Source organism: Lupinus angustifolius, chromosome LG08, assembly GCF_001865875.1.
Source record: "Lupinus angustifolius cultivar Tanjil chromosome LG08, LupAngTanjil_v1.0, whole genome shotgun sequence".
NCBI classification, from domain to species: domain Eukaryota; kingdom Viridiplantae; phylum Streptophyta; class Magnoliopsida; order Fabales; family Fabaceae; genus Lupinus; species Lupinus angustifolius.
Window position 1 is genome coordinate 21,468,779 of NC_032016.1, and position 22,822 is coordinate 21,491,600.

Below are 22,822 nucleotides of genomic sequence, written 5' to 3' on the forward strand. Positions count from 1 at the left end.
CATATTCAGAAACCTTGATATTGGGTTAAATAGGATAAAAGATAATTGTGTTGGTTCCGCATTGAAATATTCTAAAACCACTTTTAAATACTTAAATGTAATTTGAAGTTTCTCAACTTGTTTTAAAACTTTATAACAGTCAATTTTGCATCGAAGATATGGTTTGACCCGAAGGTAATGTAGCATAATTAAATTTATATTATGTTGAATTTTTTCCACCAAGTTTTTCCACAAACTTGACTTTGCAATAAAATATTTAGACATAAACCACTTCATTCTAAACTCAATTTTAACTAAAACTAATTTTAAATCAGATTACTTTTATACCCACAATATTTACGTGTTAAAAGTATTTTAAATTATTGGATTTATAAATTACTGTGACAAACCTCAAGGCAATGAGTGCAATTTCCCCTATAATTTAAAAGTTAATTTTTCTTGACCAATCAAAAGTACCACTATGGGACAACATATCCCCACATGATAGATGAATGAAAATTTCCCATAAAACAATTGCTATTTGGACAACAATCTTTGCAGATAGATACCTTATCTGAATTTAGCTGACCTAAGCCTTCAATTTAAAGTACATGCACAAATGTGCAACAAAAAGTTCCCTAAATGTTTGTCTATTTTCATGGTGTGTATAATATACTTAGGTGAGTATAAATCCGGGCAAAGTGGTTCTATTATTTACACATTATTACAACTAATAATTCATATACATTTGTCTGTTATTTACAAGGTTAACATAAAAGGAGTACTAACATAGTATCCATAGCCCCTGACATCCGAAGCTTCTCTGCCTCTTCAACCATTATATTAGCACTGTTAATAAAGCCTTCATGCTAAATGAATGAATAGTTCCATACCTTTATGAAAAGGAACAAAATTAAAATGCAAATATTAACAACCATAGCTTGAGCAGAAAATAGTAAATGCAATTATGAACAATCATATCTCAACTATAAATGTATAATTGTTCAGAAAATTAGATTTAGTAAGACAATTAGATTCTCTCAATATACTTACCATATGATAGTATCTAAGTCAGAAATTAAAATATTTTACCTTTAATCAGATTCATCTCCTTTTTCTTCAAAGGGATTCTTCATTTTCAGGCTTTCATTGTCACTATTTACAAACATGAGTTGAGCCTCCATGTTTAAGTGCTCTATTTTATTATCTACAATCTCATGAATAGTCTTTGGTTTAAGGGTGTCATTGTTATTCACAAAGCCCTTTGTTTCTGCTAGAATCAAATGATCATCCCACTCATTTCCTTCAAACCCACTTTTAAATTCATCAATAGCACCATTAGATGTAATCATATACTCAGGAGATCCAAAAATACTACTTGGTGAAGAGCTGCCCCTTTCGAACAATCCAGAACTTTGATGCAACATTTGCTCATCTAACTTGTTATCCACGGCAGGAGTCCTGTGAGAGAGCCATGAAAGTATATGAACTAAAGGGTAAATGCAGGAATATAAAGGTAGACCAATAACCAAAGAAATTTCTTCATCAAAAAATATGAAAACCATCAATTTTGGTATTCTCAGCCATTGAAAATTTTGGTACAACAATAAGTGCAAAAACCAATAACTATATTTAGACCAATCTAATAACTAATCAATAAATTACTTAACTAGTCATCAAACCTTGTATGCTGAAATTTTGGGGTCTGTATATAGTCAAAAATTGGAACCAAGTCTTTTGGTCTAGCTTCAATCATGCGAGTTGGAATCCTTTCAATCTCAGTTTCCCCTCCTGAAGCAGCTTCCTTATTCATCATCATGATAGCCTCTTTACCCATTGAATGAAAATATATCTGGTTGGCAAATAATCGTGTATTTAAATGCCAAAGCGAGGGGTATGATAATAAACATTAAAAGCACAATTCCCAGTTTTTAGATAATATACCTCGGCCTTCGCCCACAATGGAGTACCAGCTTCATGCATTTGCAGTTCCGCTTCTGAAATATACAAATTATGCTTTACCTTAGGACGGGAATTCACTTTCAGGACATTCTTGATTTTAGGGGTAGTGATATTATCACCCTTCTCTTCCTCTGGATATATTTTATTGCAGTCAGAAATTCCATTCTCTCCATATATGTCAATATTATCTGCTTGCTGTCTCCAACTATTTCTCTTACTTATATTCCATTTCTGGACAGCATCAACTATTACTCTTGGATCAGTTTGTGGAGCCGCTTCATAAGCAGGTGCTAATCCAGAAACTACAACTGAATCTAGACCATTAAAGGTCTGTAAATGCAGAGCATATTGTATCATAGAACCACTGGGTGAAAACACCAACAGGTAATACTTTTCCATGGAATGGTTTCCTTCAACATACAAGGCACTGCTACCTTTGAAATTATGGAAAGACGAAGCAACAGCCCCAGAAAGAGAACTCATCCTACCTGTCGCAGCTGCAGCAGCACCAGTTACAGTGCCTCTCCAGCCATTAGATCCACTCCTAATTCTGCTTACAACAGAAAGTGTGATCGGAGGGCCACCAGCACAGAGGCTTTGCTGTTTATAAGTTTGTACGGGGCAGTGAACTGCTTGATTAGTCATAACACCCGATCCACCATTGTTTGCAGTAAAACTATCATCATATGGCTGGATATTTACAGGTCCTCCTTGAGGATTTATAGCAAATAGATGATTAGTGCCCCTTGAGGAACTAATCATTATCCACTTGCTGTCAACACTAAAACTGATATCTTGTATAACCTTAAACATCAATAAAGATTTAAAAGTTTCAGTTGCCCACAGATGCATTTCGGGAGAAAATAACAATTGTATTAAACAAAAGGAAGAGAGGACAGGAAGATGAACTCACCGCATTAGTAAAACCGCGTTGCAGCCTGTAGAGATGAACATGAGAAGGGCTAGCATCAGATGCTGACAAAATATCACATCCAGGCATTATCTTAAAAACATTAATGTTATGCCCCTGAACAGAAGCAGTCACTAATATGGTGCCACTAGGATCAAAGCACAAGGCTGAAATAGGACTCTTGTGGGCCCTGAACTGGGAAACAATGTTTTTACTGATTATATCTTTTACAATGACCTGAAAAAGCAAACAATGACAACTTATTCTACATAACAGTATAACATAAGGGTAACAACATTGTTGTATTGTAGAAATGGAGTAACTGCAAAACTGTAATAGACTGCTATGTCATTATCCCGAAAGAATGAAATAAGTTTGAAAGTAGATTTAAGCCAATAAAGTGAGAAAACAGTGAATACAGTTTCAGGAAGAGCAAAATAATAAGTTCCATGTCAAAACAGCCAAGTTAAACCTAAGATAGAGAGGATGCTATTTTATCTACTTGAGCCAGAAGATAATTAAGCAACAGATACACAGTTCCAGTTACAAGCAAAAAACAAAATTACTAAATCAGGAAGAAAATATTTACCATTCCAATATCATCCACATCAGGTGAATGGCCATTACTGACCCCATTACTCCTCGAGGCAGAATTTACATGTTGTAAATAATCATTGCTGTCAGGGAGAAGCTCCGAGCAGTATCTAGAAAGTTTCTTATACCCCATATCACCGAGGGTAACAATCCTGCAAGCAAGATGCTTACTAGACTCTTTAGCATAGTGTGCAACCAAGCTCCCATTTGAAGAAAAACCAGGAAAGCTTGCAGAAGGTGTCAAATGTTGTGGGCTGACACGCCCAGAAGTGGAAACTGCAACTGGGCTGCCACTATAAGCCAGCCATCTAGGACCTACTGCAAGTGGTCCATAGCCAATGCCTCCAAAACTAGGACAACTCAAGACTATAGGATTGGTACATAAAATATATCCCCTCTCTAATGTTGTGGCATCAAAACAGTGTATCTGAAAAACAAAGACTCCATTAAACATTCAACGAAATCAATGGAATTTTGGTTCCAGTAAAGTTGGCAAAGTTCTATGGCAGTACTGTTCTGTTTTTGCGGTCCTTCGGTGTATTTGGTTGGAAAGGACCAATAGAATTTTCAATGGTTCCTTTTCAGTTTTCACCTCTGGATTATGTTTGGGATAGGGTTAACTTTTTGGCTTCGCTCTGGTGTAAATCTCATGGGGTTTTTAGTGGGATTAAAATGGTAGATATGCAGAGAGATTGGCATGCTTTGTTGCATGTCCCTTTTGAATAGTTTCTAGTTGTTTCTTTTTGTGTTTGGGAGGATTTCTTATCCTCTTGTAACTTTCTCCCTTCTTTTCAAATGATGTTTCTTTTCTTTTTCTTAAGGGTTGCTCAGTGCATGAGACTCTCACCTATTGGGGTTTGGAGAGGGTAGATGTATGTAATCTTGCCCTCACAAGCGGAGAGTTTGTTTCCAGGATTTGAACTCATGACCTCCAAGTCACAAGGAAAACAACCTTACCATGGCACCGAGACTCACCCTCTAATAATATTTATTTTCTCATAAAAAAACAACAAAAACAAATACAAAAGAAGAAGCTTGAGACAGATATGACAAAATATACCTGAGTGGTTTGAGAAACAGCAACTATTCGAGAACTGCATCTTACAGAATAGACAGCCGATCTAAACTTTAGTACATGAACATATGATTGGGTCCTCATAGAATAAAAGTGAACAGTAGTTGGTAGATAGTTTCCATTTACTTGTTCTTGGTAGTTTGCTGTACCCCCATTAGAAGGGGGAGTCACACCATCTTGAACATTGCCTCCTCCAGCAAAGAAACCATCTGTACAAACTACCAACAATGGGCGCCTGCCTGCAAACTTGTCTTCAGGTCTCTTTGATACAATTGGACTCGGTACCATTTGCATAAAAGAAACAGGACCATCCTGTCTGGAAACTAGGTCACGGACATTATTTGAGTCATCAAAATCCCAAACTTGGAAGCCAAACCGATATCCTAGAAGAAGGACTTGCCTAACGACTCCTCCTTCACCCTCTAATTTGTCAAACCCAGCCCATATAACCTATACACATTTAAAAGTAATTGAAATGGGTCATCTAAATCCTAACGCCAAAATTGAAAAGGTAAAAATAGAACAATCAATTATTCATTCGGGAGGAAGGAAACAACAAAAAATGACAGACGTCAAATAAATATCAAACCAAGAAGAATGAGGAATGCATAAATCCATAGGCATGAAAAGGTAGAGAAAAAATCATAAATAACATATATCTCCTAAGCCAATATCCATGTCAATAAGGAAAAAAAGACCAAATAAACATCCTTCACAGAATAATGTGCAAGACTAAATTGCCCAATATTTCCCAAAAGATAAAGTTATTTTGTCGAAATAACCAATAACATAGGAGTATTATAATTACCACATATAAAGACTCTCAGAGTCCAGCTTTGTTCAGACTCTAGAAACAGTTACATCAAACAGAAACATCTAGATTTGCAAAGCTCTCTCTCTCTTCTGGTTCTGTCTCTCTCTCTCTCTTTCTCTCAATAAAAAAGTATGCGAATCTCAACAAACAGAAACATCTAAAACTTCCCATAACGAACAATTGAAGACATGTGGCACAGAGATTACCGAGCTATTAATTAGGAACAGAAATGAACAACAGCCAAATTGTTCATATATAAATCATCAACACACATGTAAATATACAATGTGCAACAATACGCATTGCGCTACTTTCTTAAATACAGCCTGTGTCCAAATTTTTGCTTCAAAAATACTCGGTTCACATAGGACCATTGTGGGATAAAAAATGCATCAGTACTCAAGAACTTCACAAACTAGCATCATCAAACCCTAAAAAGTACACTCTGCAGGCCTACATGGGTAGATGATGATATCCCCGTCCCATAAGAAATTGAACATATATATTACCATTTTCATACAAGAAAATGTGCACCATACTTCCATAAATGGAAATTTGCATGCAACAAATTCAAGCATTTAATACCAATCACTAAAATAACTGAAAACCAATAATGGTCATCATACCTCAAATACAGATATGGATTCTATGAATTGCGAACAGTACACACTACTGAGAAAATCAAGAGAATGATTCTCGTATATCCATGACTAGTTATCCGTGTGCCTGTATTTTAAAATATCAAAATATGTAGTTTTTCCATATTAACTCCACATTTTACACTCAAAATTACGCCTTACACATGACATGAAAACCTTGATCATGGATGCATGAAATAACACAGAAACAACAAGTACACTTGAACTTGATTTGAATAAACTACTCTCTCAGCTACTCAGCTTAGCAGAAACCTAAACTAATAAGTGTGGCATAGAATCAAATTTCACCTCATCAATGAAAACAAACAGTTAATCTAACTTGTCTTAAATGAACAACCTACAGACATTACAAGTTGATTAAAATGAGCCAAATTTAGAAACCAATTTAGCACTCATACTATGATAGTCATCAATACCTGATTATGGTCAGCATCACCATCCCTATCCACAATGGCTGATGCAACCGAGGCAGCGGAGGCTGCTGCGGACCGAGCAACAGTGGAGGCACCAGAGGAAACCACCTTCAGGTAGTTGGAGAAAGCGCGGAAGGAGCCAGGAAGAAATCTGTTATTGTTGCTGTTGGCTCTGACACCATTACCAACACCTCCATGGAGGTGTTGCTGTTTATGGCCATCATTGTTGTTACTCATCCCAAGAATCAAAGAGATGAAAACAACAGCTACCCACAACAACAACAATAAAGGGTTCAACACCGAATATTCAAATACACAATCTTTGAATTCAAACATCACCTTCTAAGACACAAGCAACAACAACCCCTAAACAAAGCAATAACTCCCACAATTCTTCTCACACCTTATGTTACAAGTGTCTTCATCCCCTTTAATTTGATGAAAGCTTCCAAATTTCAACTACCCAAAACAAAATCCGCCTAAAATATTCAATCACTTTGCTTTTCTTGCTGAGAAACAAATACCCAAAAGATGGAACAACATAACGGAGAATCCGGGGAAAAAGTTCCAATTTTTTTCTTTCTGTTGATTGAATTTGAAACCCACGAGAATCAAAGAAAAATTCACAAGTGAAGTTTTAGATTAACAAATATTAACCTTACTAATAATGATTACAAATGAAATACCAATAATAATGAATAGTAATTGAATAAATTACAGAAAAAATAACGAACTTTTTCGTTTGGAATTTTGTAAATAAAGAGAGAATCTGGTTATTTAAGAATAAATTGTGTGGTGACAAAATTGATGATGAAGAAAAGAGTTTAGGGTTTTGGAACGGAAAACCACCGGAAAACAGGGAGAAAAGTGAGGAGTGAGATATAAAACAAAAAAAAAACGAAGGTAGAGAGAGAAAGAACAGGATAATGATGAAGCCTTAGAAGTGAGTGAAATTAATTATTCTATATTCTTTTTTTAAAAGAATATTCTATCTATATCATAAGTTTGAATATTTAAGATGATTTTAATTATCATCTTGGTATGGATAAACATGCACTTCCAAAAGAATTATCCAATAATGTGAAACAATATTCTTAATAGTACCAACAAAACCTACATGGTTATTCCTAAAGTTATATTTATGAGAATATATTGGGATGAAAGATAAATGCAAAATTGTGAAAGAAAATCTGATCATTTATGAACTCTCTTGTGCACATTTTCAATGATTTGACTAATGTTAGAGAAAATATGTTGTGGTGACAGTGGATGATTAGTGTTCTTAATTAATTGGGTTGGACTACTATTCATACAAAATATTAAGGTGCTCTGCTACACTATTTATTTTGATGATGCAATTGTCAAGTTTGTTTGTGTTCATTTATCATTCAGTCTGAAAATGCCACAATTTTCATTGTGTTATTAAATATAGACAATTTAAGTATCCTGATGATATCAAATATAAAGATTATGTAAAATTATCTTAACACTATACTTATTAATATATATGAGGCTGATTATTAGTATGACTGCAAAAAACAATTACTTGAGGTATTACTTTATGACTTTGCATTGTTAATTTACAAAGCAAGAAATTAATGTATGACTTATGTCGATACTCAGTAGGTAACATTAGTACACAATCACTGGAATACGCTATCAAAATTGCATGGGTTTGTCACCATTTCCCATATTTTCTTCCTTTTTAAGGAATGAAATGTGCAACTCGTAGAAGGATGAAATTGCCATAGTCACCATTTCCCATATTTTCTCCCCACGCATTAGCCTTGAGAACCCTAAATTATTTTTATATATAAAAGTCATTTTATCTAAGTGAAAGTATGTTATTGTTATTTCGTGTTTTTGATTATTATTGTATGCATAAATCTGCATAATATTTTTTATTGTGTTGATTATTATTATTTTATGTTAGCAAGCATTCATTATATAATTTAAATAAAAATCTCACATTAATTAAACGTTGGTCAAATGATATAAGATTTACTATATCTTTTAAGTATTGAACTAGACCAAAAGTCAATTGTTTGATTTATGGAAGCGGAACTTATTAAGAGTGTCAATTATGTACCTCAAAATGAATTAGTTTCTTACTCATGTAATATAGAAATATCATTAATCATACGGAAATAATAATCCTAAATTAGGTGAGCAAAGTATGAAAATGTTTATTGTTCGTGAGAAAGTTGATCTCAAACAAGTCTATTAGACTTGATCCAAAAGAAACTACATATTGTAATCTCACAATTTATATGAGATCTCTAAAATATGTTGTAGTATATAATTAAATTCTTTTGATATATAATGAATACTCATTTTATTTTATTTTGTCATCACAATTTACTTTGGGACATTATCTTTGACATTAAAATATGATAAAATGTTTTATAATTATGGGTCCGATTCTTTACCTAAGCGGGGCCTAAAAGATGTTAACACCGACATTGTTGGTCACTTTATTTTTTATTTAATCTTTTTGTAAATTTATTTAATTGCATTTTAAATTTTTTATCAACTTAATTTTACAGCAATGACATTTTAAAACTTTCAATAACTTTTCTATGTCAAATTTCTTTTGGATTAAAATTGGTGGTACACATGTCTTTGGATTATGGCTATGTTGGACCAGACTGCGACCGGAAAGTTCAATTTTTATGATACTGTTTGATTATATTTTTTATTTGAAAATTAAAGCTAATAAGTTTAGAGTTTAAAAGTGTTACCTAAAGAATTGTGAATGCTATCGGCTAAGCTAGAATGGAGGGAGGATATGAGAGAAAGATAAAATGAACTATTGTTGTACATTCAGATGAGTAATAGTCTATCTTATCCTATTTTTTGTTTATATATTTTTATTTAATTATGTATAAATTAATAATAGTAATGTATTATCTTTATTTCAGTAGAGACATAATAGAAAAAAGAAACAAAGGTTATAGATAGAGAAAGATAAAAAGAAAAAATGGTATGTGACTAACATAAAATTGTTTCCCATTCTCTTATACATTATCATTGCTTGCATCCAGTGTTTATATATATGTTGTGTTCTAGAAGGATGATCGCTCCCAAAAAGGAGTCTATTGATTCTCTCTCAATTGGTTGGACCGTAGGTATGATAATTTACTTCACGAGCGAGGTCTCTGGTTCAAGTTCAGGATGACCCAGTTGTGTCAAAGAAAGAGTAACAATTTTATACATTGTCATTACATTATCTACTAGCTAATAAGTTTAGAGTTCAAAAGTGTTACCTAAAGAATTGTGAATGTTACCGGCTAAGCTAGAATGAAGGGAGGATATGAGAGAAAGATAAAATGAATTATTGTTGATGAGTAATAGTATCTTATCCTATTTTTTTGTTTATATATTTTTATTTAATTATGTATAAATTAATAATAGTAATTGTATTATCTTTAAAAGAAAAAGATGTATGTACTGACAGTATACAAGATTTATATATTGTTATTGTATTATTCACCATTGATGTTAATTATTGTTGACTTTTCAAAAAAGTAATCCAAATGAAGGGGGATGATAGTGTGTATGTACATAAATATTTAATTATCAATGTATAGATTTTACACTATATCTTTAATTCATTAGAGACATAATAGAAAAAAGAAATAAAGATTATACTTGTAGAGAAACTAAAATTTTCTCTTCTTTGGTTTTATAGATAAAGAAAGATGAGAAGAAAAAATGGTATGTGAAACATAAAATTGTTTCCCATTTTCTTATTATATATATATATTGTATTCTGGAAGGATGAATCACTACAAAAAAGAAATCTATTGATTCTCTCTCAATTAGTTGGACCGTAGGTGTGATAATTTACTTCACGAGCGAGGTCTTTGGTTCAAGTCTAGGATGACCCAGTTTTATACATTATCATTACATCATCTACCGTCTATGTTTAATTATCATTGACTATTGAAGTAATACAAATAAATGATATATAATATATTAACTATATATTAATATTAATAATTTTTTTAAATAATTATGGAGATCACTTGATTATTATCTGTATGACCTGCATTGAATATAAAAATCAAAGTTACTCAAATGATTAAATTGTAAAAGACACATAATTTGTAGTCAAGTTTTAAATATTGAGAGACACTATATGTCTTGTTTCTCGTTTTATTAATTTTAAAAGTATTGAGATAAACTTACTTAATTATTGAAGTATTAAATTATTTGATCTATAGTTCAAAAAATTAGATGCCGAAATTTTATTTTGAAAGTTGTAGAATGGGGTGATGAAAAAGTGAGGGTTACTAGTTTTATTTCAATATAATTTTTGGAGGGGTGCAAAAATTAATTCCATGATTTAAAAATACAAAAACTTCGTGTGGCCCAATTACATTACCCGACTTATGGCTAAGAAGCCCAAATGTTAGAATCATCAAACTAGCATGCATACATTAAGATATGACAGGATAATTGTTAGTATCTCGCTCAAATCCTTGTATCCTTTTTTAGTAGAACGTGACCTTTGTCCTTGACAGATGCAATGATAATAAATCTATGAAAGTTTAAAATGAACATTACATTCAAATAACTCTCAATAGGAGTGAGGAGTGAGCATGACCCGGTCCTACCCGCTCACGATATGGCCCAATCATGATCGGTTCCAAATTGAATCGGGTTTGAGGGTTTAGGGTCAGGTTCGAGTTCAAAAAATAGACCCGATCAATATTTAGGGCGGATAGAGACCAAACATGATCCGATCCGTCCCGTCCCAGAGTCACTTGCTCATTATGTTTGTATGTGTTTCTACTCAAATATGTATAGAGTAATGATACCATTTTGGTCGAACGTATTATTTATTCTTTAATTTTTCATAATATATACATGATTAATAATATATATACATATATCAAACTTCATATAATAATAAATAATATTGAGAAGTCTTTATCTAAAATGAGTATGATTATATTTAATTGGGTCTAGGGTCGGGTCGGGTTTAAAGGCTGACTCGGTCGCTATTTAAGGTTGGGTTAGCTTCAGGTCTAGGGCCGGGTCCGAATCCAAAAAAGTGACCCAACTAATATTTAGGACCGGTAAGAACAAACCTTAACCCGTCATAACCCAGCTTATGCTCACCCCTAGAACTCTCCCCAATATAATAATGACCATTTAAAAAATTTCAAATCTACTTAAGGGTCATTTTCGTAAATAAATATCCCAATTTATTAAAATTTCATATATTTTCATAATGAATTTTCCACTATAAACACTATTATAATAAATAGATAAAAAAAATTGGACCAAAAGTTAATAATATACAGAATAATACATTGAAAAATGAAAAAAAAAAATAGAGTGTGTATTTCATCTTCCTCACACACGTGTGTTGAAAATAATTATTAATCAACAAGATGTTAGTCTCTGGTTGATTTAGTGAGGTAAGATTTTACTAAATTTTAAAAAAAATAGGTTAATTGTTTAATTTTTGTGAATAACACTTATTGAAAAGACAATTATACCCTAAAAGAGATTAGTTCATTACCTATTGGGTAATAAATATTCCCAATAGTACAAAAATTATTCAATAGATAATAATATATCAAAACATGAAGACAAAATTGAAAGAAAAGTAAAAGTGACTAATAAATTAGGTGTGAAAAATCCTTAATTAAATAAGGATTGATTTTAAAAATAATAATATAACTTAAATTGATTCTATAAAAGTATATAGAATAATATAAAAAAGTAAGATTCCATTTGTAAAAAACATGTTACATTGCAGGTAAATAAAATTGGAAGGGAGGGAATACATAATAATAATACCAGCAATCATTTGTTTAAGATTTGTATAATATGTAAGTAAATTAAATGATTTACCAATATGGATCCAAATGACAGTAAACTTAGATTCTGTTGAAATCTCAAATTCTACTCTCATAAATGAAACAAATTCTCTTAAGCATGATCTCAAGCTTTGATCTGATCAATAACAAAAAAACTTGTCTGATCTGATATACATAAATATAAATTGTGAGTAACTGTGATTGTTGTTTTTGGTTTTGGATCTAGAAATGGAATCGATTTTAGCAAGAGCTCTTGAGTACACACTCAAATATTGGCTCAAATCTTTCTCCAGAGATCAATTCAAGTTGCAGGGTCGCACCGCTCATCTCTCCAATTTAGGTCTTCAATTCAATTCAATCCATTTTTTATTATTATTGTTATTATTATTATTTTGGTTGGATTCATAGTTCATTCTTTTTGTGTTCAGATATTAATGGTGATGTATTGCATTCTAGTCTTGGTTTTCCACCTGCCCTTAATGTCTCTACTGCTAAAGTTGCCAAATTGGAGATTATGGTTTCTCACTCTTCTCATTCTTGTTCATAATTCATTTCTGCATTTACATGTCTATCTCTTTTTTGATGAGGAATATATTGTTTTATTATTGTAATTTATATATATTTTTTGTTTTTGAATCTGTTTTTGTGGTTTTTGGTTGATTCCATTGTGATTCTAGTTGCCATCATCAGTGAGCAATGTACAAATAGAGCCGATTATTGTGAAAATTGATAGACTTGATTTGGTTCTTGAAGAGAATTCTGATTTTGATCCTGCTGATTCTCCAACCAGGTTCTAAAGTTACTCTTTTTCCCTCATGATTATGTCTGAGGAATTATGTTGTAGAGTGATGCTTTTCATGTTTAGATATTAAGGTAATTTTCTTCCTCGTACTTGGACTGTTATATGCAGTTCGACTCCATCCAGTGCCTCCGCGAAGGGTAGCGGCTATGGTTTTGCTGATAAGGTTTGCCACTATCACTTTAAAACTAATTTGATTATGTAAAATTTCATATTCATATTCTACCAACTGTGCAATGCTTAGTAATATTCCACAACGGAAAGCATGGGAAGAAAAACAAAACTCGTATTTGTAAGACAGGTTGGGGATTTGAACTACTCACTCCACAGGATTTGTGATCTGTCATCTTTTCCCTTTTGAAGTTGTTGCCAGCGATTGTAGCAAGAATTTTAGGTGACATAAAAATAATGATGTAGACAGAGATGATTTGCTGACTTTAGAGAGAGGTCATTATCTCTTCAAAGATAAGGGTTGGTAAATCGTAGCAAATAGCCAGACACTAATCACTTGTTGATATATATAAAGAGGGATTTGCTCACATCGGTGTAACTGAATAGTAGAACATGTAAATATTTAATGTGAATGTTTCTTGTTGCTACTGACTGCAGTCAACCATCAGATTGCAGATGGAATGACTATACAAATTCATACAGTTAATCTATTACTTGAAACTCGAGGGAGTGGTCGTGGCCAAGGGGGAGCAACATGGTAAGTTATTCTTGCTGGTGTTGAGTTGGTTATGCTCTACAACCACTGTCAAGTGTTATGAAATTGATATTAGTATCTTGTTCTTTGCTGGGGTTGATGCAGCCTTTAAACTGCGTTTCCTGTAAAGGAGTTCCGGGTATAGTGGGTGGTTCTGATGGGTAGTTTTAAGAATTAATCTGATCAATTATACTTTTTTGTTTGACTCAAACCATGCAATAAGTTTTCCATAAATTATTTATAAGCATCCCTGTTCCCTTCTCTGGTTGTAGGGCACCACCTATGGCATCTATCACCATACGCAACCTTTTGCTGTATACCACAAATGAAAGCTGGCAGGTAATCATGTCAAGACTGATGCTTACAATAACTTTATGAACACTTCTTTAGTATAAAACTTATTGAAGATTTTCTTCTTCTTATCAGGTTGTAAATCTTAAGGAGGCGCGGGAATTTTCCACTAATATGAAGTATATATATGTCTTCAAAGTACTATACTACCTTTCAATTTTGTTATTCTCTGTTGTGTGTGTGTGAGTGTGTGTGTGAGAGAGAGAGAGACCAATACCGGGAGGGTTTGCTTGTCTTTCAGAAAATGTTTTCTGCTATATTTCTTGATATTGAAGCTGCTATGTTGGATATATTTGTATTGCATATAGTAATTCCAATTTTTCTGTCTCTTCAGAAACTGGAATGGGAATATTTGTCTATTGATCTTTTGCCTCATCCTGACATGTTCACGGATGCTACTTTAGGCCGTTCTCAAGAAGGAGGAAACCTGAGAGATGATGATGGTGCAAAACGAGTATTCTTTGGAGGAGAGCGGTTTATAGAAGGAATATCGGGAGAAGCATATGTAATTAATACATTTCCTCCAATTAATTTTAGAATATTCAGTTTTCTTCTAGAATTTTATGTTTCTTGGCTCATGAAATATTGATTAAACGTTATATTTACCAGATCACGATTCAGAGAACTGAATTAAATAGTCCACTTGGGCTTGAGGTTCAGTTACATGTCACGGAAGCTGTTTGCCCTGCATTAAGTGAACCAGGTTAGCAAAAGGACATGTTTACTTGCCTCTTGTGTCCATATTGAATTTATATAAATGGCTCGAATGTGACTTGAGGTTGTTTTAACATATATGAGCAGGACTACGAGCACTTCTCCGCTTTATGACAGGATTATATGTCTGTCTAAACAGGGGAGATGTAAATTCCAAGGCTCAGCAGGTTTCATATTGCCTTAACTTTTCCCTCCTTTGACCAAACCATTTTTCAGCAGTTTGTTATGGAAAAAACTCCAGTATCTTCCTAGCTTTTCTGACTTGTCTCTGTATTTGAATTAACCATGACAGCGATCGACTGAATCTGCTGGGCGTTCTCTTGTCTCAATTATCGTGGACCATATATTTCTGTGCATTAAAGATTCTGGTATGTCTTTAGACATGGTTTTTTATATAGGTAATAGAGCTAATAGTTTTAGGCATATACATAGCATGCAAAATGATTCAACAATTGTCATTAACATGCAGAATTCCAGCTTGAGCTTTTAATGCAGTCCCTCTTTTTTTCTCGGGTAATTTTCCTTGATAATATATCCTCATTTACTTCCTTCTTCATGCACTTGTACTTTCATTTGGGATACCTGTCCACATTACTTGCTTGAATTATGGGGTAGATAGGGGAAGGGGAGAGAGAGAAAAGAGTTTCTGAATAGTTTGATATTAGGTTTATATGAGTGTCCGTTTAAAGTAGAAAGTACTGACACTAATTTATACTAAGAATTAGGTCTAGCACTAGTGCACTGATACTAGTACAAGCTCAAAGGTCACTAATAAAGTAAGACTCCTAACACTAATCGAACACATAAAAAAATTAGGAATAACTACTGAGATTAATTCCTCAATTAGACATCTACTTGCATATGATTCTGAATATATTTGAACATATTTTGTAGATATTCTAACATTACTCTTCAATATTGGTGCTACCTAAGTTTGACATTAGTTGGTAGAAATATAAATGACTATACCTTAACCAATCATTAGAACTTAGTATAGAACCTTATATTTGACATTAGAACAGCAGTTGTTCTGCTTAATGTATGTGTGTGCACACATGTGTGTAAGGCACAATTGATATAAACCATTTACAAATGAGAGAAAAAAAAAATTCCACATGTTTCATCTATGTGGTGCATGTGAGTTTGACATAATAAGTTTAATTCCTTAATTTGCAGATAAATATTTAGAAAAAAAACCTTATAGATTGAAAGCTCCTTCTACCTATTTTCACCATGGATGGTTCATGCTATGGATGTGTATATTCTTCATTTTCTGTTTCAATATGCTAAATGGCATTTACAAATATGAACATCCTGTCCTCTCTTCATTGTCACGTTGCCATGTTTGTAGCCCCCTGGGCCATTTTATTATGTTTCCAGTGGGAAAGAATTACTGTTTGATAAATTGCATTTTCAGGCCAGTCTCTGTGAAGGAGATGATGACAGCAACTTGACCAAGATTGCAATTGCAGGACTATTTTTGAGGTTTGTCTTTTCTTTCTTTGCCTGAATAAAAACTACTGAAAGGACTAAGTGACCGGTCTGTGTTACTCATGTTTTTGGGTGTCTGTGCCACATCTGTGCCGATGACTTAAGTTGAGTGGGAAACAAAGAACCAACTAATCTGAAAATATTGATTGATGTGAGTTACCTATCTATACCCGTTACTTTTGTAGTATGTATCATCAATTGACTTTTAAGCAGTTAATTCAATCTGAAAGAGGGGAAAGGAAAAGAAAGAGACTCTAACATTCTTAAGGAAAAGCAGTATGCCCTACTTGATTAATTTGGTAGCTCTTGATTGTTGTAATCATGCAATCACTTTCAAACTTTATTGTAGTGATTATTATAGCTCAACTAAATTGTTATGTTTCTTGAAATGCAGGGATACCTTTTCACGCCCTCCATGTACCTTAGTGCAACCATCAATGCAATCTGTCACAGGAGATGCTTTCCAAGTGCCAAAATTTGGTATTAAGCTATGATTTTATTTTTGATCCACTTATAAGTGTACTTTCTTTATAGTGTCATCCACCTGCATGATGTAACTTAGTTAAACAAGTTTGACTATGACAATAAGTCACAAGGTAAACAAGTTATGATGACCACCCCTAAAACTGCATCACCGTGGTGTGACAAGGTGATGTGTTTACATCATTGAGCTGATGTGTATGTTTGAAAAACAACCATAACCAAAGATTAAAACGCAAATTATCTCATGACAATATTTTAACATTGTTGAAACTATAGGGTTGATAATATTGTGAATGGCGATTTGATGGTATTCTGATTATGTTGTGATACAAAAGACATAATATTAAGCTCTATTTATACTAATACTATACTCCTAATTAAATAAGGAAAAATCATAAAAGATAAAATAAAGTAATCTCAATCTTGAGAGATTTTCTAAGATACTATGAGTAAATCTAGATATAATAATTATAATATGAGACATTCTCTATATCTAAGTATCATCTAGATATTCTCTACAATACAATTTAAGATATTCTAAGATAATTTCTAAATTCTAATAAACATAATGGAGTCCAAATCGAAAATGCCAGAAAACAGCATGTAATAAAATGTACATCAAACCAAATGCAAACCAAGAGTCCAAGTGAGACCCACAATAAATATGGGGCTGTGAATAAGAGCACGGGAACTTTGGGCTTCTGGACTGTAAGACTAGGTTGTAGTGAGTTTAGATGGTTTTAATAGACTTAAATTTCCCTTTAAATTTCTCTTTACTTGAGGGTACATAGCAATAAGTCTTAGTCCCACTTTAGCATTTTAACTGAGAGTAGATAAGTAAATTGGCCAAAAGTGCACGATACAGCCATGCCATCAGCATTAGAACCACATCTCAAATCCACTTTGCTTTGGTCCATCTGGGGAGGCGGGGCTGTTTTCTGCCCTGCCTCAGCCTCTAGGTAGCTGCATCAGCTATTTTTGACACCACTCACCTATTACATTTTAAGTAACTCTTTTAGTGATGTGACAACCCATGATTGTATGATAAATTAAAAGGATTTTGCACAAAGACTGGATTAAATGTTAAACTCCTCAAGATATTAGGATGTATTCTTCAAGAGAATACATGACTTTAATGCCTATGTTGTTTGTTTAATTAATTTTTTACAATCTTTTCTTTGGGCAGCTAGAAGCTTTTGCCCCCCAATATATCCTCTTGGGGAACAGCAGTGGCAATTAATTGAGGGAACTCCTCTAATTTGCCTCCATTCCCTTCAGATCATGCCTTCTCCACTTCCACCATCCTTTGCTTCTCAAACAGTTATCGACTGTCAGCCTCTTATGGTAGCGATATGCTAGTTCTTTCATTAAACGGCCTGATAGGGCATTTTTTTTGTTTATTTTTGCCAATTATGTTATTTGATGATACTTCTTTATTTTCCAGATTCATCTCCAGGAAGAATCCTGCCTGAGGATATCTTCTTTCTTAGCTGATGGTATTGTTATAAATCCTCGTGACATTTTACCAGATTCTTCAGTAAAATCTTTTAGTTTCTCTCTCAAGGGTCTGGATTTGACAATTCCTTTGGATAAGGCCCAGTTGGATATTTCTAAAAGCAACATGGACAATACAGTCCAGACATCCTTTGCTGGTGCAAGGCTTCATATTGAAAACTTTTCCTTTTTGGATTCACCCTCTTCGAAACTAAGAATATTGAACCTGGAGAAGGATCCTGCTTGCTTCTGTCTGTGGGAAGATCAACCGGTTGATGCTAGCCAGAAGAAGTGGTCTGCCAGAGCATCCCAGCTTACTCTATCTCTTGAAGCATGTACTGGCACACTTGGGCGTCAGAGTTCCCTTGGATGGACTGCAGGATTGTGGAGATGTGTTGATCTAAAAGATACTTGCGTTGAAGTTGCAATGGTAACTGCTGATGGTAGTCCATTGTTAAAGGTTCCTCCTCCAGGGGGTATTGTAAGGGTTGGTGTTGCTTGTGAACAGTATCTATCCAACACATCTGTTGAACAGTTATTTTTTGTCTTGGATCTCTATTCTTATTTTGGTAGAGTTAGTGAGAAAATAATAATAGCAGGAAAAACGAAACAATTGAAGGATGTTAGGAACAAATCTTTTAGTGGAAACCTGATGGACAAGGTTCCTAGTGACACTTCTGTAAGTTTAGCAGTAAAAAACCTCCAACTTCGATTTCTTGAATCTTCCCCAGCCAGTGTCGAGGGAGCGCCTCTAGTACAGTTTGTTGGTGACGATCTGTTCATTAGTGCCACTCATAGAACCCTTGGTGGTGCTGTTGTCGTTTCATCTTCTATACACTGGGAGAGCATTCAGATTGATTGTGTGGATGCTGAGGGGCACTTGGCATGTGAAAATACCCCCTTGGGTTCTGGAGAAAATGTTCCCTCCTTGAATGGTGATGGATACCCACAACTGAGAGCTGTTTTCTGGGTGAATAAGAAGAACCATATATTGAATGGCAATGCTCATCCAGTCCCTTTTCTGGACGTAACCACGGTTCATGTCATACCATTTTGTGAACTAGATATGGAGTCACATAGTTTGGATGTCTCAGCTTCTATATCTGGTGTTCGTCTTGGTGGGGGGATGAACTATGCCGAAGCTCTCCTGCACCGATTTGGAATACTTGGGCCTGACGGTGGTCCCGGGAAGGATCTTTGTAAAGGGTTGGAAAACTTGAAAAGCGGACCATTGGCTAAACTTTTTAAGACAACACCTCTCATTGCTGATAGACCAGAAGATGGTATGGAATAGTCTGTAGCTGTGTATTTGCTTGATACGTGATAATTTTGTGTTCATGTTCCTTGTGTAATTATTTCTTTGTAGTTTTCTTACTTACTTTTTTACACCAGTTGGAAGTATGACAGAAGGGAAAGAAACCGGTTTTCCACACTTGAAGAAGCCAGATAATGTGGATGTAACTATAGAATTGAGAGACTGGTTATTTGCTCTTGAAGGTGCGCAAGAGATGGCTGAAAGTTGGTGGTTCTCCAGCCATGAAGATGTAAGAAGAGAAGAGAGGTTTTGGCACACAACTTTCCATAGTTTACAATTAAATGCAAAAAGTAGTCCAAAGAAAGTTCTAGGTGAAAAAATACAACCACGGAGAATACAACAACATGCTGTGGATCTGGTTACGGTAAACTGACACTTCTTTATGCTTTCTTGCTGTTTTCACTAATGAAATTAGATTTATTGATTAACACTAGAAAATAAGGAGAAAATGCCAACCAACTTAGCCTTAGTCCTAGTAGGTGGAGTTGGCTACATGGATCGAATCATCCCATAACAATCTATAAAAAACAATGTCCATTGACAAAGCATTGACCTCTAAATCTCTCCTAATTGTTTTGCCTATTATTTTTCTTCGCCTCCCTCTACCTCTAGAAATTGAACTAACCTCCATTTGATATACTCGCTTTAATGGATTTCTAATGTTGAGGATCCAAACCACCTAAGGTGTGATTCTACCATCTTTTCTATAATATGAACTACCCAAACTTTCTCCCTAAAGTATTCATTCCTAATCCTATTTTGTTTAGTGTATCCACTCATCTAACATAACATTCTCATCTCTGCTACATTGAATTTATTTTCTTATTGATATTTTACTACACAACATCCAATCACATTGCAATTCTTATAGTTGTGCGATAAAATAAGGAGAAAATCAATAAAACTTATTTAAAGAATAGTTTGGTATTGTACCAGAGGTAGTACATGTTGGAGATATTTTTAGTTGGTTAATTTTATTTTTCATTTTGTTATCTACAATATGATTACTTGATCTGTCAAGCGTGTATCTGGTAACCTATCAAACTAATCTATGTATTGCAATTTTTTCCTAATCAGTCAAAAACTACTAAAATTAGACCAATATGGTGAGAAGATATTCTTATTTTCCCAGTTCTTTTTAATTTAATTATTTCATTTCTTCTTTTTCTATCCTTCTATCACACATAGTCTAACTGGGTGAAAAATTTCATTCTTACATCATATGATTACTCCAGTGTATATTTGTAAACCTGACAAACTAATTTGCAAATTGCAACCTATGGCCTCTGTGGGGCTATACATGTTTATTTTGTGTTGTTGAAGTTATAATATGGAAGGCTTTTAAACTTGAATTAATTGTACAACCATAATGAACAAAATACATTAAGTGTACACTTACGCTGTAAATATATTAAACATTTGCTAAAACACAGATAGTTGTTGATTGATTTTATCTGTATATCTTGTCATTTCTGTGTCTTACTTGTTATCAAGACTTGTCCTGCCATACCCCTTGTGTATTGAGCCCACACTTGCAGGTTGGAGTTCAAGGGCTGCAGATCTTGAAGCCCCATACCCAAAAAGACGTTACTTCATCAATGTTAAATGAAACTGGGGTTAAAGAATTTTCCGACACAGTTGGAGGAATTGATCTTGAAGTGGGGTTGATAGTATCCGAGGATAACGTTGATGTTGAAATGGCTAACTGGGAAGTGGAAAACTTAAAATTTGCCATTAAGCAACCGGTAATCAGAATTTCATATTTAAAGATTGTGGTCACTGTCTCTTTATAGGAAGGTTGTGTAATGAGATTTTACTGTGCAGATTGAGGCTGTTGCAACCAAGGATGAGGTTCAACATCTTACTTTTCTATGCAAGTCTGAAGTTGATTCTGTAGGCCGGATAACAGCTGGAATTCTACGGCTGCTTAAGCTAGAAGGTTCTGTTGGCCAGTCTGTAATGGATCAGCTAGGTAACCTAGGTATGCTGTCAAATCTTCTTATATATCCAATGCTTTCCATTAGAAACAATTAATAAGTTCTAGGTTTATAAATTAAAGAAGGAAATTACAGTTCACTGTAATTAACTCTACAACCTAGGTCTGTTGTCAAATTTTCTTATGCAACATATTAATTATCTTCGTAGTTCATTCCGTCTATCATCTTTCTTTAATAATGGTATGGTGAGTTGCAGGAAGCGGTGGCATTGACAAGATTTTTACTCCTGAGAAGCTCAGAAGCGAAAGTAGTGTCCATAGTGGAGGACTTTCTCCCTTTTCAAACCTGATAAATGGAAGCCCACACAAAAGTTTGGAACCAACATTAACTTTGCTTGAGGAAGAAGTTGTGGATTCACAGGCTAAGGTTAAATCTTTAATCACTGATATTGGTACTTCTGAGTCTTCTATTCAGCACCTTACTGCTGTCAAACAACTCAATGAAAAGATTGAGTCAATGCAGAGTTTATTGATGCAGTTAAGGAACCAACTTTAAGTCCTTTTTGTCATTTTTTGTGTAATTAGAATTAAAGATTTTTGTTCACATAGGTTATAATTCTTTTTGTATATGGCATAAAAGCTTATATGTTGAGTGTTGTAGAAGTGAGGGAAGGTTAAGCCTCATTGTTGGTATAACAAAATTTTGTACCCTTTAAGCATTGTTTTATGAGAGAAAAAAGTGCATATGTATTTTTAGTCCAATATCATCTATCTATTCCATAACCTTTTGGTGTTGATTTCTTTTTTAATTCAATGCTTAGATAATATTTGATAAGAATTAGTAGTTCATAATTTGGCCGTTTGGGAACTTGCTGCATGAACTTGGTGCAATGAATTTGGATATACTAAGGTAATCAAAACATTAATTGGAGCAAGGAAGATTATTTATTAATCCCAAAAAAATGATAAAATTTTGAAAATCAAATAAAAGAACATGTTTTTATGGTTTGTCTAGCAAATCAATCATTAAATTGATAATTTAATGCATTTTTCATTGATTATTTAATCACATACTATAATATGTAAATTTCAAATATTTTTATCTATGATCATGATTTTAATCTGAGTCAATTTTCCATGGACAATGAAATGACTAGTTATTTCTTAATAATTTGATGATTCTTTAATACTTCATCTATTTCTTATATTTTGATGTTTGAGGTGCATATAAATTATTAAAAAGTTTTTTTTATGTGTGCCCTAAAGCACATTTTAAGAATCATACAACATGTA

General features: G+C 33.7%; 2 protein-coding genes across 7 annotated transcripts; one reads left to right on the forward strand and one right to left on the reverse strand.

Annotated features, from left to right (window-relative positions):
- Positions 676–7,330, reverse strand: LOC109355139 (autophagy-related protein 18f-like). Of its 4 annotated transcripts, none has more exons than XM_019598109.1 (8): positions 6,410–7,330; positions 4,506–4,970; positions 3,441–3,872; positions 2,855–3,088; positions 1,924–2,745; positions 1,662–1,831; positions 1,072–1,440; positions 676–873 (listed from the first exon to the last, which is right to left on the reverse strand). In XM_019598109.1, the coding sequence occupies exons 1-7, from the start codon at positions 6,740–6,742 to the stop codon at positions 1,074–1,076; spliced, it is 2,823 nt and encodes a 940-aa protein (XP_019453654.1). In that variant the 5' UTR covers positions 6,743–7,330; the 3' UTR covers positions 676–873; positions 1,072–1,073. The 4 variants fall into 4 exon arrangements, with proteins under 4 accessions (XP_019453654.1, XP_019453653.1, XP_019453655.1 ...); XM_019598108.1 differs by having other exon boundaries at positions 676–1,037; positions 1,071–1,440; positions 6,410–7,329; XM_019598110.1 differs by lacking the exon at positions 676–873 and having other exon boundaries at positions 1,344–1,452; positions 1,607–1,831.
- On the forward strand, positions 12,276–22,326 carry LOC109355138. 3 transcript variants are annotated; one of them, XM_019598105.1, is made up of 20 exons: positions 12,276–12,580; positions 12,669–12,757; positions 12,918–13,030; positions 13,151–13,205; positions 13,660–13,748; positions 14,018–14,084; positions 14,172–14,234; positions 14,431–14,601; positions 14,706–14,799; positions 14,898–14,977; positions 15,103–15,178; positions 15,280–15,323; positions 16,228–16,295; positions 16,696–16,781; positions 17,971–18,128; positions 18,229–19,561; positions 19,671–19,957; positions 21,132–21,338; positions 21,418–21,574; positions 21,787–22,326. In XM_019598105.1, the coding sequence occupies exons 1-20, from the start codon at positions 12,469–12,471 to the stop codon at positions 22,083–22,085; spliced, it is 3,648 nt and encodes a 1,215-aa protein (XP_019453650.1). In that variant the 5' UTR covers positions 12,276–12,468; the 3' UTR covers positions 22,086–22,326. The 3 variants fall into 3 exon arrangements, with proteins under 3 accessions (XP_019453650.1, XP_019453651.1, XP_019453652.1); XM_019598106.1 differs by lacking the exons at positions 12,276–12,580; positions 12,669–12,757; positions 12,918–13,030 and having other exon boundaries at positions 13,649–13,748; XM_019598107.1 differs by lacking the exons at positions 12,276–12,580; positions 12,669–12,757; positions 12,918–13,030; positions 13,151–13,205; positions 13,660–13,748 and having other exon boundaries at positions 14,172–14,215.